The 15,411-nt window shown below is 57.5% G+C and overlaps 2 protein-coding genes across 2 annotated transcripts in view; one reads left to right on the top strand and one right to left on the bottom strand.

Moving 5' to 3' along the window:
- The first annotated feature begins 310 nt into the window (after positions 1 to 310).
- Positions 311 to 8,236, top strand: LOC146752031 (uncharacterized). The gene is made up of 2 exons (XM_085533149.1): positions 311 to 380; positions 3,364 to 8,236. The coding sequence occupies exon 2, from the start codon at positions 6,346 to 6,348 to the stop codon at positions 7,318 to 7,320; it is 975 nt and encodes a 324-aa protein (XP_085389275.1). The 5' UTR covers positions 311 to 380; positions 3,364 to 6,345; the 3' UTR covers positions 7,321 to 8,236.
- A 283-nt stretch (positions 8,237 to 8,519) lies between these two features.
- The window catches only part of SHARPIN (SHANK associated RH domain interactor), a 30,795-nt gene continuing 23,903 nt past the window's right edge, over positions 8,520 to 15,411 (bottom strand). Inside the window, exons 11-14 of the mRNA XM_085533132.1 lie at positions 14,420 to 14,599; positions 14,237 to 14,335; positions 12,127 to 12,270; positions 8,520 to 8,798 (exon numbers count right to left, since the gene is read on the bottom strand). Of these exons, the coding sequence (XP_085389258.1) occupies positions 8,718 to 8,798; positions 12,127 to 12,270; positions 14,237 to 14,335; positions 14,420 to 14,599 (504 nt within the window). The 3' untranslated portion in view covers positions 8,520 to 8,717. The remainder of the gene's footprint in view (positions 8,799 to 12,126; positions 12,271 to 14,236; positions 14,336 to 14,419; positions 14,600 to 15,411) is intronic.

The raw sequence follows: 15,411 nt of genomic DNA, 5'->3' as shown, positions 1-15,411 counted from the left end.
TTCATACCCCCCCCCATTTATACCCCCCCCCATTCATTACCCCCCCCCATTTATACCCCCCCATTCATAACCCCCCCCCATTTATACCCCCCCCATTCATAACCCCCCCCCATTCATAACCCCCCCCATTTATACCCCCCCCATTCATAAACCCCCCCCCCCATTTATCCCCCCCCTATTCATAACCCCCCCCATTTATACCCCCCCCATTCATAACCCCCCCCCATTTATAACCCCCCCCCATTCATAACCCCCCCCCATTTATATCCCCCCCCCCAGGTACCCCCGCCACCCTTTCCCAGCTGGCCAAGGACGTCTGCACGTTCCTGCGCTGGGCAGCGGAGCCGGAGCACGATCAGCGCAAACGGATGGGGCTGAAGGTCGGTTATATGGGGGGGGGCACCACCACCACCCCCCCCCCATTATACACCCTATAGGGTCAGACCCCCCCCCTCATTAAATAACCCCCCCCATTTATCCCTATAGATGCTGATGGGGCTGAAGGTCGGTTATATGGGGGGGGGTCACCACCCCACCCCCCCATTATACACACTATAGGGTCAGACCCCCCCCTCATTAACACCCCCCATTTATCCCTATAGATGCAGATTCTATGGGGGGGGGGCACCATCACCACCCCACCCCCCCATTATACACACTATAGGCTCAGACCCCCCCCCCTCATTAAACCCCCCTATTTATCCCTATAGATGCGGATTCTATGGGGGGGGTCACCACCCCACCCCCCCATTATACACCCTATAGGGTCAGACCCCCCCCTCATTAAACCCCCCCCCCCTATTTATCCCTATAGATGCGGATGGGGCTCAAGGTCCGTTATATGGGGGGGGGGCACCACCACCCCACCCCCCCATTATACACCCTATAGGGTCAGACCCCCCCCTCATTAAACCCCCCCCCCCTATTTATCCCTATAGATGCGGATGGGGCTCAAGGTCCGTTATATGGGGGGGGCACCACCACCACCCCACCCCCCATTATACGCCCTATAGGGTCAGACCCCCCCCCTCATTAACACCCCTCCCCCATTTATCCCTATAGATGCGGATTCTATGGGGGGGGGTCACCACCACCACCCCCCCACTATACACCCTATAGGGTCAGACCCTCCCCTCATTAAACCCCCCTATTTATCCCTATAGATGCAGATTCTATGGGGGGGGTCACCACCCCACCCCCCCATTATACACCCTATAGGCTCAGACCCCCCCCTCATTAAACCCCCCCCCCCTATTTATCCCTATAGATGCTGATGGGGCTCAAGGTCCGTTATATGGGGGGGGGGCACCACCACCACCACCCCCCCATTATACACACTATAGGGTCAGACCCCCCCCCTCATTAACCCCCCCCCCCCCTATTTATCCCTATAGATGCGGATTCTATGGGGGGGGGGGGGGCACCATCACCACCCTACCCCCCCCATTATACACCCTATAGGGTCAGACCCCCCACCTCATTAAACCCCCCTATTTATCCCTATAGATGCGGATTCTATGGGGGGGGTCACCAACCCACCCCCCCATTATACACCCTATAGGGTCAGACCCCCCCCCTCATTAAATAACCCCCCCCCATTTATCCCTATAGATGCGGATTCTATGGGGGGGGGGCACCACCACAACCCCACCCCCATTATACACACTATAGGCTCAGACCCCACCCCTCATTAAACCCCCCTATTTATCCCTATAGATGCAGATTCTATGGGGGGGGTCACCACCCCACCCCCCCATTATACACCCTATAGGGTCAGACCCCCCCCTCATTAACACCCCCCCCTATTTATCCCTATAGATGCTGATGGGGCTCAAGGTCCGTTATGTGGGGGGGGGCACCACCACCACCCCACCCCCCCCCATTATACACCCTATAGGGTCAGACCCCCCTCCTCATTAAACCCCCCTATTTATCCCTATAGATGCGGATTCTATGGGGGGGGGCACCATCACCACCCCACCCCCCCATTATACACCCTATAGGCTCAGACCCCCCCCTCATTAAACACGCCCCCCTATTTATCCCTATAGATGCGGATGGGGCTCAAGGTCCGTTATATGGGGGGGGGCACCACCACCACCCCCCCATTATACACCCTATAGGGTCAGACCCCCACCCTCATTTACACCCCCCCATTTATCCCTATAGATGCGGATGGGGCTCAAGGTCTGTTCTATGGGGGGGGCACCACCACCACCCCACCCCCCCATTATACACCCTATAGGGTCAGACCCCCCCCCTCATTAAACCCCCCCCCCCCTATTTATCCCTATAGATGCTGATGGGGCTCAAGGTCCGGTATATGGGGGGGGCAACACCACCACCCCCCCATTATACACACTATAGGGTCAGACCTCCCCCTCATTAACACCCCCCCCCCATTAACACCCCCCCCCCATTTATCCCTATAGATGCGGATTCTATGGGGGGGGACACACCATCACCACCCCCCCCCCCATTATACACCCTATAGGGTCAGACCCCCCCCCTCATTAAATAACCCCCCCCCATTTATCCCTATAGATGCGGATTCTATGGGGGGGGGGCACCATCACCACCCCACCCCCCCATTATACACCCTATAGGGTCAGACCCCCCTCCTCATTAACACCCCCCCCCCTATTTATCCCTATAGATGCGGATGGGGCTCAAGGTCTGTTCTATGGGGGGGGGGCACCACCACCACCCCCCCATTATAAACGCTATAGGGTCAGACCCCCCCCCTCATTAACACCCCCCCCCCATTTATCCCTATAGATGCTGATGGGGCTCAAGGTCCGTTATATGGGGGGGGCACCACCACCCCACCCCCCCATTATACACACTATAGGGTCAGACCTCCCCCTCATTAACACCCCCCCCCCATTAACACCCCCCCCCCATTTATCCCTATAGATGCGGATTCTATGGGGGGGGGGACACCATCACCACCCCCCCCCCCCATTATACACCCTATAGGGTCAGACCCCCCCCCTCATTAAATAACCCCCCCCATTTATCCCTATAGATGCGGATTCTATGGGGGGGGGGACACCATCACCACCCCCCCCCCCATTATACACCCTATAGGGTCAGACCCCCCCCCTCATTAAATAACCCCCCCCCATTTATCCCTATAGATGCAGATTCTATGGGGGGGGGGGGGCACCACCACCACCCCACCCCCCATTATACACCCTATAGTGTCAGACCCCCCCCTCATTAAACCCCCCCCCCCATTTATCCCTATAGATGCTGATGGGGCTCAAGGTCCATTATATGGGGGGGGGGGGCACCACCCCCATTATACACCCTATAGGCTCAGACCCCCCCTCATTAACCCCCCCCCATTTATCCCCATAGATGCTGATGATCTCGGCCCTGGTGACGTCGCTGGTCTATTACATGAAGCGCCACAAGTGGTCGGTGCTCAAGAGCAGGAAATTGGCCTATAAACCCCCCAAGTAAATGGGGGGGGGATAGAAACGACCCCCCCCCCCCCTGAAACTCACCCACCCCCTTCGTCATTCATGGTGTATGGAGCTGCACTGGGGGCTGGGGGGAAATGGCGCCCTATAGCCACACTATGGGGTATCCTATAGCCACCCTATAGCCACCCTATGGGGTATCCTATAGCCACCCTATGGGGTATCCTATGGGGTATCCTATAGCCACCCTATGGGGTACCCTATAGCCGCCCTATGGGGTATCCTATGGGGTATCCTATGGGGTATCCTATAGCCACCCTATGGGGTATCCTATAGCCACCCTATGGGGTACCCTATAGCCGCCCTATGGGGTATCCTATGGGGTATCCTATGGGGTATCCTATAGCCACCCTATGGGGTATCCTATAGCCACCCTATGGGGTACCCTATAGCCGCCCTATGGGGTATCCTATGGGGTATCCTATGGGGTATCCTATAGCCACCCTATGGGGTATCCTATAGCCACCCTATGGGGTATCCTATGGGGTATCCTATAGCCACCCTATGGGGTACCCTATAGCCGCCCTATGGGGTATCCTATGGGGTATCCTATGGGTATCCTATAGCCACCCTATGGGGTATCCTATAGCCACCCTATGGGGTATCCTATGGGGTACCCTATAGGGTATCCTATGGGGTATCCTATAGCTGCCCTATGGGGTATCCTATAGCCACCCTATGGGGTATCCTATAGCCACCCTATAGCCACCCTATGGGGTATCCTATAGGGTATCCTATGGGGTACCCTATAGCTGCCCTATGGGGTATCCTATAGCCACACTATGGGGTATCCTATGGGGTACCCTATAGCCACCCTATGGGGTATCCTATAGCCGCCTTATGGGGTATCCTATGGGGTACCCTATAGCCGCCCTATGGAGTATCCTATGTGGTATCCTATAGCCACCCTATGGGGTATCCTATGGGGTACCCTATAGCCGCCCTATGGGGTATCCTATAGCCACCCTATAGCCACCCTATGGCCACAATATGGCACCCTATAACCACCCTATGGGGTATCCTATGGGGTATTTATGGTATCCTATGGGATATCCTATGGGGCACCCTGTGGGGCACCCTATGGGGTAGCCTATGGGGTACCTTGTGTACGCTATAACCACCCTATGGGCACCTTATAACCACTCTATAGGGTATCCTATGGGCCTCCTATGGGGTACTCTATGGCCACCCTATGGGTACCCTGTGGGCACCCTATAGCCACAGTATGGGCACCCTATGGGGTACCCTATAGCTGCCCTATGGGGTATCCTATGGGTACCCTATGGGCACCATATGGCCACCCTATGGGGTAGCCTATGGGGTACTCTATAACCACCCTATGGGCACCCTGTAACCACTCTATGGGGTATCCTATGGGGTATCCTATGTGCCTCCTATGGGGTACTCTATGGACATCCTTTGGGGTACCTCATAGCCACCCTATAGCCACAATATGGGGTATCCTATAGCCACAATATAGGGTATCCCATAGGGTATCCTATGGGGTATCCTATGGGGTACCCTCTGGGCCACCCTATAGCCAGCCTATGGGGTACCCTATAGCCACCCTATAGCCACAATATAGGGTATCCCATGGGGTATCTTATGGGGTATCCTATGGGCCCCCTATGGGTACCCTATGGGGTATCCTATGGGGTACCCTATGGGCCACCCAATGGCCACCCTATAGCCGCCCTATGGGGTACCCTATAGCCACCCTATGGGGTACCCTATGGGGCACCCTATGGCCACCCTACAGGGTACCCTATAGCCACCCTATGGCCGCCTATGGCCACCCTATGGGCACCTATGGGTACCCTGTAGGCATCTATGGGCACCCTATGGGCACCCTACAGCCATCCTATAGGCACCCTATGGCCGCCTATGGGCGCCCTATAACAATCCTATGGGCACCTATGGCCACACAATGCCACCCTATGGGCACCTGTGGGCACCTATGGGGCACCCTATGGGGCATCTATGGGCACCCTACAGCCACCCTATGGGCAACTATGGGGCACCTATAAGCACTTATGGCCACCCTATGGGCACCTATGGGGTACCTATGGGGCACGCTATTGGCATCTATGGGCACCCTATGGGCATCTATGGGGCACCCTATAGCCACCCTATGGCCACCTATGGGACACCTATAGGCACCTATGGGCACCCTATAACCACCCTATGGGCACCTATGGGGCACCCTATGGGGCACCCTATAACCACCCTATGGGCACCTATGGGGCACCCTATAACCACCCTATGGGCAGCTATGGGGCACCCTATGGGGCACCCTATAACCACCCTATGGGTAGCTATGGGGCACCCTATGGCCACCCTATGGGGCACCCTATAACCACCCTATGGGCACCTATGGGGCACCCTATGGGCACCTATGGGGCACCCTATAACCACCCTGTGGGCATCTATGGGGCACCCTATGGCCACCCTATGGGGCACCCTATAACCACCCTATGGGCAGCTATGGGGCACCCTATAACCACCCTATGGGCAGCTATGGGGCACCCTATAACCACCCTATGGGCAGCTATGGGGCACCCTATAACCACCCTATGGGCACCTATGGGGCACCCTATAACCACCCTATGGGCACCTATGGGGCACCCTATAACCACCCTATGGGCACCTATGGGCACCCTATAACCACCCTATGGGCACCTATGGGGCACCCTATAACCACCCTATGGGCAGCTGTGGGGCACCCTATGGCCACCCTATGGGGCACCCTATGGGCACCTATGGGGCACCCTATGGCGCTGGAGGCAGCTCTGTTATTTAATGTCCCCCCCATTGATGGGGGGAACAACGTGGAAATAAAATGACCTGATGGTGGGAAATGGGGGTTATATGGGGGGGGATCGGGGGCAGGGATGGGTATGGGCTGGGATATGGGGGGGGTTGGAAGGGCCCCACATCCAGCCCCACATCCTGCCCCACACCCACATTCAGCCCCACATCCTGCCCCACATCCAGATCCACATCCCACCCCACAACCAGGCCCAAATCCAGCCCCACATCCGACCCCAAACACACACCTTTATTGGGGCACCTTCTGCCCTACATCCCGCCCCACATCCACATCCAGCCCCACATCTGCCTCACATCCATCCCCGCATCTGCCCCACATCCGGCCCCACATCCTGCCCCACATCCCACCCCACATCCACATCCAGCCCCACATCCAGATCCAGCCCCACATCCATCCCCACATCCTGCCCCGCTGCCCCACATCCGGCCCCACATCCAGCCCCACATCCAGGTCCAGCCCCACATCCCACCCCATATCCAGCCCCATATTCTGACTCACATCCCGCCCCACATCCAGATCCAGCCCCACATCCTGCCCCACATCCAGCCCCACATCCAGCCCAGCCCCACATCCAGCCCCACACCCAGCCCCACATCCAGCCCCACATCCAACCCCACATCCTGCCCCACATCCAGCCTCACATCCAGCCCCACAACCAGCCCCATATCCAGCCCCATATCCACACCCAGCCCCACATCAACATCCAGCCCCACATCCAGCCCCACATCCAGCCCACATTCCGCCATTGTTCACACTGACCCCATAGCACACACACACACCTTTATTGGGGCACCCTCTGCCCCACATCCAGCCCCACATCCAGATCCAGCCCCATATCCAGCCCCACATCTGCCTCACATCAATCCCCGCATCTGCCCCACACCCACATCCGGCCCCACATCCAGCCCCACATCCACATCCAGCCCCACATCTCACCCCACAACCAGCCCCACATCCAGATCCAGCCCCACATCCCACCCCATATCCAGCCCCATATTCTGACTCACATCCTGCCCCACATCCAGCCCCACATCCAGATCCAGCCCCACATCCAGCCCCACATCCAGATCCAGCCCCACATCCAGCCCCACATCCAGCCCCAGCCCCACATCCAGCCCCACATCCAGATCCAGCCCCACACCCAGCCCCACATCCAGCCCCACATGCAGCCCCAGCCCACATCCAGCCCCACATCCTGCCCCACATCCAGCCCCACACCCAGCCCCACATCCAGCCCCATATCCAGCCCCACATCCAGCCCCACATCCTGCCCCACATCCAGCCCCACACCCAGCCCCACATCCAGCCCCATATCCAGCCCCACATCCAACCCCACATCCTGCCCCACATCCAGCCCCACATCCAGCCCCACATCCAGCCCCACACCCAGCCCCACATCCAGCCCCAGCCCCACATCCAGCCCCACATCCAGCCCCACATCCAGCCCCACACCCAGCCCCACATCCAGTCCCACATCCAGCCCCACATCCAGCCCCATATCCAGCCCCACGTCCAGCCCAGCCCCACAACCAGCCCCATATCCAGCCCCATATCCACACCCAGCCCCACATCAACATCCAGCCCCACATCCAGCCCACATTCCGCCATTGTTCACACTGACCCCATAGCACACACACACACACACACCTTTATTGGGGCACCCTCTGCCCCACATCCAGCCCCACATCCAGATCCAGCCCCATATCCAGCCCCACATCTGCCCCACATCCACATCCGGCCCCACATCCAGCCCCACATCCTGCCCCACATCCCACCCCACATCCACATCCAGCCCCACATCTCACCCCACAACCAGCCCCACATCCAGATCCAGCCCCACATCCATCCCCACATCCTGCCCCACTGCCCCACATCCGGCCCCACATCCAGCCCCACATCCAGCCCCACATCCAGGTCCAGCCCCACATCCAGCCCCAGCCCCACATCCGACCCCACATCCTGCCCCAGCCCCACATCCAGCCCCACATCCGACCCCTCATCCAGCCCCACATTCTGCCCCACATCCTGCCTCACATCCAGCCCCACACCCAGCCCCACATCCAGCCCCATATCCAGCCCCACATCCAGCCCCACATCCAGCCCCATATCCAGCCCCATATCCACACCCAGCCCCACATCCACATCCAGCCCCACATCCAGCCCACATTCCGTCATTGTTCACACTGACCCCATAGCACACACACACACACACACCTTTATTGGGGCACCCTCTGCCCCACATCCAGCCCCACATCCAGCCCCACATCTGGGCCCACATCCCAGCCCCACATCCCTGAGTCCAGCCGCCTCCTGTGGGGCGGATTGGGGGGGCTTTGGGGGGGTTTATACCCCCTCCCCACCCCCCATTTCTCCTCGTGTCCGTGTCCCCCCATGGCCGTTCAATGGCAGTTCTGACACTGCGGGTGGCAGCGCTGACCGTCAACGTTACAACGGCAACCGCCCGTTGTGTCACCGGGACCCTGGGGGGGAGAAATAGGGCTCAGCCCCATAGATTTATATGGGGGAAACAGGGCTCAGCCCCATAGATTTATATGGGGGAAATAGGGGTCATGTGGGGCTCAGCCCCATAGATTTATATGGGGGAAATAATAGGGGTCATGTGGGGCTCAGCCCCATAGATTTATATGGGGGAAATAGGGGTCATGTGGGGCTCAGCCCCATAGATTCAATGGGGGGATCAGGGTGGGTCGAGGTGGGTCACAGCCCCATTGGGATGTTATTGGGGGGGGGATCAAGAAGCTCAGATCCTGGCTGAGAATAGGACACAGCCCCATAGACTGGGGGGCTCAGAGTGGGTCAAGGTGGGGCTCAACCCCATCGGTTGTGGGGCTCAGATTGGGTCGAGGTGGGGCACAGCCCCATAGACCTGGGGGTTCGGACCCACAGCTCTGTGCTGACAGTGGAGCACAGCCCCATAGATTGAGGGGCTCAGCCCCATAGATTGGGGTCTCAGCCCCTCATCTCCAGGCTGAGCATGGGTCGAGATGGGTCACAGCCCCATAGATTGGGGGGCTCAGCCCCATAGATTGGGGGACTCAGAGTTGGTCGATGTGGGGCACAGCCCCATAGCCTGGGGTCTCAGACCCTCATTTCCAGGCTGAGCATGGGTTTAGATAGGGCCCAGCCCCATAGCTCCAGACTGTGGGGTGGGAGTGTGGTTGTGGGGCTGGGTTGGGGTTATGGGGTTGGGGTTATGGGGTGGGTTATGGGGTGGGTTATGGGGTCGGGTTATGGGGTGGATTATGGGGTGGATTATGGGGTGGTTATGGGGTTGGATGGGGTTTATGGGTGGTTTATGGGTCGTTTATGGGGTGGTTATGGGGTGGTTATGGGGTGGTTATGGGGTTATGGGGTGGTTATGGGGTGGTTATGGGTGGTTATGGGGTTGGATGGGGTTTATGGGGTGGTTATAGGGTCGTTTATGGGGTGGTTATGGGGTGGGGTTATGGGGTTGTTATGGGGTGGGGTTATGGGGTGGGTTATGGGGTGGTTATTGGTTGGATGGGTTTATGGGGTGGGTTATGGGGTAGTTATGGGGTTATAGGGTCGTGTATGGGGTGGTTATGGGGTGGGTTATGGGGTTTATGGGGTGGTTATGGGGTGGTTATGGGGTTATAGGGTGGTTTATGGGGTTATGGGGTGGTTATGGGGTTATGGGTGGTTATGGGGTGGTTATGGGGTGGTTATGGGGTTATGGGTGGTTATGGGGTGGTTATGGGGGGTTATGGTTATAGGGTGGTTATGGGGTGGTTATGGGGTGGTTATGGGTGGTTATGGGGTGGTTATGGGGTTATGGGGTGGTTTATGGGGTGGTTATGGGTTTATGGGGTGGGTTATGGGGTGGGTTATGGGGTGGGTTATGGGGTTTATGGGGTGGTTATGGGGTGGTTATGGGTGGTTATGGGTGGTTATGGGGTTGGTTATGGTTAGGGGTGGTTTATGGGGTGGTTATGGGGTTTATGGGGTGGGTTATGGGGTGGGTTATGGGGTGGGTTATGGGGTTTATGGGGTGGTTTATGGGGTGGTTATGGGGTTGTTATGGGGTGAGTTATGGGGTGGTTATGGGGTGGGTTATGGGGTGGTATGGGGTGGGTTATGGGGTGGTTATGGGGTGGTTATGGGGTGGGTTATGGGGTGCGTTATGGGGTGGGGTTATGGGGTTGTGTTATGGGGTGGGTTATGGGGTTGTGTTATGGGGTGGGTTATGGGGTGGGGTTATGGGGTTGTGTTATGGGGTAGGGTTATGGGGTTTATGGGGTGGGTTATGGGGTGGTTATGGGGTTATAGGGGTGGTTATGGGGTTAAGGGGTGTTTATGGGGTGGTTATAGGGGGTTATAGGGTCGTTATGGGTGGTTATGGGGTTTATGGGGTGTTATGGGGTTATAGGGTGGTTAGGGTGGTTATGGTGGTTATGGGGTTATAGGTGGTTATGGGGTGGTAGGGTGGTATGGGGTTATGGGGTAGGTTATGGGGTGGTTATGGGGTTATAGGGTGGTTAGGGTTGGTTATAGGGTGGTTATGGGTTGGTTATGGGGGGTTATGGGTGGTTATGGGGTGGTTTATGGGGTGGTTATGGGGTGGTTATGGGGTTTATGGGGTGGTTATAGGGTGGTTATGGGGTGGTTATGGGGTTATAGGGTGGTTATGGGGTGGTTATGGGGTGGGTTATAGGGTGGTTATGGGGTTATAGGGTGGTTATGGGGTGGTTATGGGGTTTATGGGGTGGGTTATGGGGTGTTTATGGGGTGGGGTTATGGGGTTATAGGGTGGTTATAGGGTGGTTATGGGGTTATAGGGTGGTTATGGGGTGGTTATGGGGTTATAGGGTGGTTATGGGGTGGTTATGGGGTTATAGGGTGGTTATAGGGTGGTTATGGGGTTATAGGGTGGTTTATGGGGTGGTTATGGGTTGGTTATGGGGTGGTTATGGGGTTATAGGGTGGTTATGGGGTGGTTATGGGGTGGTTATGGGGTTGGATGGATTTATGGGGTGATTATGGGGTGGTTATGGGGTGAGTTATGGGGTTTATGGGGTGGTTATGGGGTTGGGGTTATGGGTTGGGTTATGGGGTTGTTATGGGGTGGGTTATGGGGTGGGGTTATGGGGTGGGTTATAGGGTGGTTATGGGGTTATAGGGTGGTTATGGGGTGTTTATGGGGTGGTTATGGGGTGGTTATGGGGTTTATGGGGTGGTTATGGGGTGTTTATGGGGTGGTTATGGGGTTATAGGGTGGTTATGGGGTGTTTATGGGGTGGTTATGGGGTTTATGGGGTGGTTATGGGGTGGTTATGGGGTGGTTATGGGGTTATAGGGTGTTTATGGGGTGGTTATGGGGTTATGGGGTGGTTATGGGGTGGTTATGGGGTTATAGGGTGTTTATGGGGTGGTTATAGGGTGGTTTATGGGGTGGTTATGGGGTTGTTATGGGGTGGGTTATGGGGTTTATGTGTTGGGTTATAGGGTGGGTTATGGGGTTGGGGTTATGGGTTGGGTTATGGGGTTGTTATGGGGTGGGTTATGGGGTGGGGTTATGGGGTGGGTTATAGGGTGGTTATGGGGTGGGTTATGGGGTGGTTATGGGGTGGGGGTTGTTATGGGGTGGGTTATGGGGTTATAGGGTCGTTTATGGGGTGGTTATGGGGTGGTTATGGGGTGGTTATAGGGTGGTTATGGGGTGGTTATGGGGTTATAGGGTGGTTATGGGGTGGTTATGGGGTGGTTATGGGGTTATAGGGTGGTTATGGGGTTTATGGGGTTGTTATGGGGTCCCATCCCTTTGCTCACCCCTGGTCCCCATCTGGGCCCTTTGGTGACCCAGCAGATCTCGGTGTGACACAGGCTGCAGCGCATCCAGTCGCAGCCGTCCTTCTTCTGCAGCACGATGCGACACGTGGGGCACTGCATGGCCAGGCCCTGCTGCACCAGCGTCTGGGGGGGGGCAAAAAGGGGGGGAAAGGGTGAAACACCCCCAGAGATCCCATTGTGGTGATGGGGGGGGGGGAAGGGTGAACCCCCCCCCAAAGACCCCATTGTAGTGATGGGGGGGGAATATGGGGGGGGCAAAGGGTGAAACCCCCCCCCCCAAAGACCCCATTGTAATGATGGGGGGGGGGAAAGGGTGACCCCCCCCCAAAGACCCCATTGTAGTGATGGGGGGGGGGGAAAAAGGGTGAACCCCCCCCAAAGACCCCATTGTAGTGATGGGGGGGGGGGGAGGAGAGTAACCCTCAAACTCCCCTTATAGGGATGGGGGGGGTGGGGGCAAAGGGTAGGGATGAAAGGTGACCCCCCCCCCCCAAAGACCCCATTGTAGTGATGGGGGGGGGGGAGGGAAAGGGAAGGTATGTGGGGGGGGAACCACCCTGCCCCCAACCCCATAAACAGCCCATTGTAGTGATTGGGGGGGGGGTTAAAAGGAAGGGATGAAAGGGTGAACCCCCCCCCAAACAGCCCACTGTAGTGATGGGGGGGGAAAAAGGGAAGGGATGAGGGGGTAAAACACCCCACCCCACCCCAAACATCCCATTGTAGTGATGGGGGGGGGCAAAGTGAAGGGCTGAGAGGGTGACCCCTCCCCTTATAGTGAGATGGGGGGGGGAAAAGAGAAGGGATGGGGGGGATGAAAGCCCCCCCAAACCCCCTCCCACTATAGTGATGTGGGGGGAGCAAGAGAAGGGATGAGGGAGTGACCTGCCCCCAAACCTCCCCTTATATTGATGGGGGGGTCTATAAGAAGGGCTGAAGGGATGCCCCCCCCCAAATCCCCTTACAGTCATGGGGGGGGGGGTCCATGAGAAGGGCTGACCCCCACAACCCCCCCTTACAATGACGGGGGGGTCCATGACAAGGTCTGACCCCCCACAACCTCCCTCGTATAATGACAGGGGGGTCCATGAGAAGGGCTGACCCCACAACCCCCCCCTTACAGTCATGGGGGGTCCATCAGAAGGGCTGACCCCCACAACCGCCCCATTACAGTGATGGGGGGGTCCATGAGAAGGCCTGACCCCCACAACCCCCCTCTTACAGTGATGGGGGGGTCCATAAGAAAGGCTGACCCCCACAACCTCCCTCTTACAGTCGTTTTGGGTCCATAAGAAGGGCTGACTACCCCATATCCCCCTTACAGTCATTATGGGTCCATAAGAAGGGCTGACCCCACAACCCCCCCCTTACAGTGATGGGGGGGTCCATGAGAAGGGCTGACCCCCACAACCCCCCCCTTACAATGATGGGGGGGTCCATGAGAAGGGCTGACCCCCACAACCCCCCCCTTACAGTCATTATGGGTCCATGTGAAGGGCTGACCCCCACAACCCCCCCTTACAATGATGGGGGGGTCCATGAGAAGGGCTGACCCCACAAACTCCCCCCTTACAGTCATGGGGGGTCCATGAGAAGGGCTAAAGGGATGACCCCCCCCAAACCCCCTTACAGTGATGGGGTGGGTCCATGAGAAGGGCTGACCCCCACAACCCCCCCCTTACAGTCATTATGGGTCCATGAGAAGGGCTGACCCCCCGAAAACCCCCCTTACAATGATGGGGGGGTTCATAAGTAGGGCTGACCCCCTGAAAATCCCCCTTACAGTGATGGGGTGGGTCCATGAGAAGGGCTGACCCCCACAACCTCCCCCTTATAATGACAGGGGGGTCCATGAGAAGGGCTGACCCCCACAACCCCCCCTTACAGTGATGGGGGGGTCCATGAGAAGGGCTGACCCCATAAACTCCCCTTACAATGATGGGAGGGTCCATGAGAAGGGCTGACCCCCACAACCCCCCCCCTTACAGTCATTATGGGTCCATGAGAAGGGCTGACCCCATAAACTCCCCCATACAATGCCAGGGGGGTCCATAAGAAGCCCCCCCCCCAATGCCCCCATTGCTCCCACCTGCAGCATATCATTGGTCTGCCGTGCAGCCGCGTCGTTGTGCGCCCGCAGCCGCAGATCGTCCTGGTACTGCCGGCAGTTCCGCCCCTCGTGGATGGCCTGAGGGTGTGGGGAGATGAGCCACGACCCCACTCAGCCCCACGGCACTTGTGGGGCTCAGGGTGTGGGGCGGCGCTGGCTGACCTTGCATAGGAGGCAATTGAGGGCCTGGCAGATGGGGCAGCGGAACTCGTTGACGGAGTCCTCGTAGATGCACCAGCCGCGGCAATCCGGCGTCTTGCAGTGGAAGCTGTTGCGCGTGCGGCGCTCGGCCAGCACCAAACTGCGCTCCAGGAAGCGCCGGTGCTCCTCCGGTGACACCAGCTGCACACACAGACACAATACGGGGGGTGGGGGATAAGGGGGGGTCAATGCTGGATCGTGGTCAACTGTTGGCCAACCGTCAGTGAAACACTGGTCAACTATTGGTCAACTGTTGGTCAACCGGTGGCCAACTGTTGGCCAACCATTGGTGAAACACTGGTCAACTATTGGTCAACTGGTAGTCAACCGGTGGCCAACTGTTGGCCAACCATCGGTGAAACACTGGTCAACTATTGGTCAACTGGTAGTCAACCGGTGGCCAACTGTTGGCCAAGTGTCGGTGAAGCACTGGTCAACTATTGGTCAGGTGATGGTCAACCGGTGGTCAACCATTGGGCAACCAGTAGTCAACCATTGGTCAACCATTGGTCAACCGTTGGTCAGCAGCTGGTCAACCACTGGTAGCCATTGGTCAACCAGAAGTCAACCATTGGTCAACAATTGGTCAAATAGTAGTCAACTGTTGGCCAAGTGTCGGTGAAGCACTGGTCAACTACTGGTCAGGTGGTGGTCAATCACTGGTCAACCATTGGGCAACCAGTGGGCAACCATTGGGCAACCGTTGGTCAACCAGTGGTCAACCATTGGGCAACCGTTGGTCAACCAGTGGTCAACCATTGGGCAACCGTTGGTCAACCAGTGGGCAACCATTGGGCAACTGTTGGTCAACCATTGGGCAACCATTGGGCAACCATTGGGCAACCAGTAGTCAACCATTGGGCAACCACTGGTCAACCATTGGCAAGCTGCTGGTCAACCACTGGTAACCACTGGTCAATCAGTAGTCAACCATTGGCCAACCAGTAGTCAAC

The sequence above is a fragment of the Coturnix japonica genome, unplaced genomic scaffold (assembly GCF_054131305.1).
Source record: "Coturnix japonica strain WE unplaced genomic scaffold, WE-NBRP24 Scf054, whole genome shotgun sequence".
Classification (NCBI taxonomy): Eukaryota; Metazoa; Chordata; class Aves; order Galliformes; family Phasianidae; genus Coturnix; species Coturnix japonica.
Note: the sequence above shows the minus strand (reverse complement) of the source record. Positions and strands in the feature narration are given on the sequence as shown.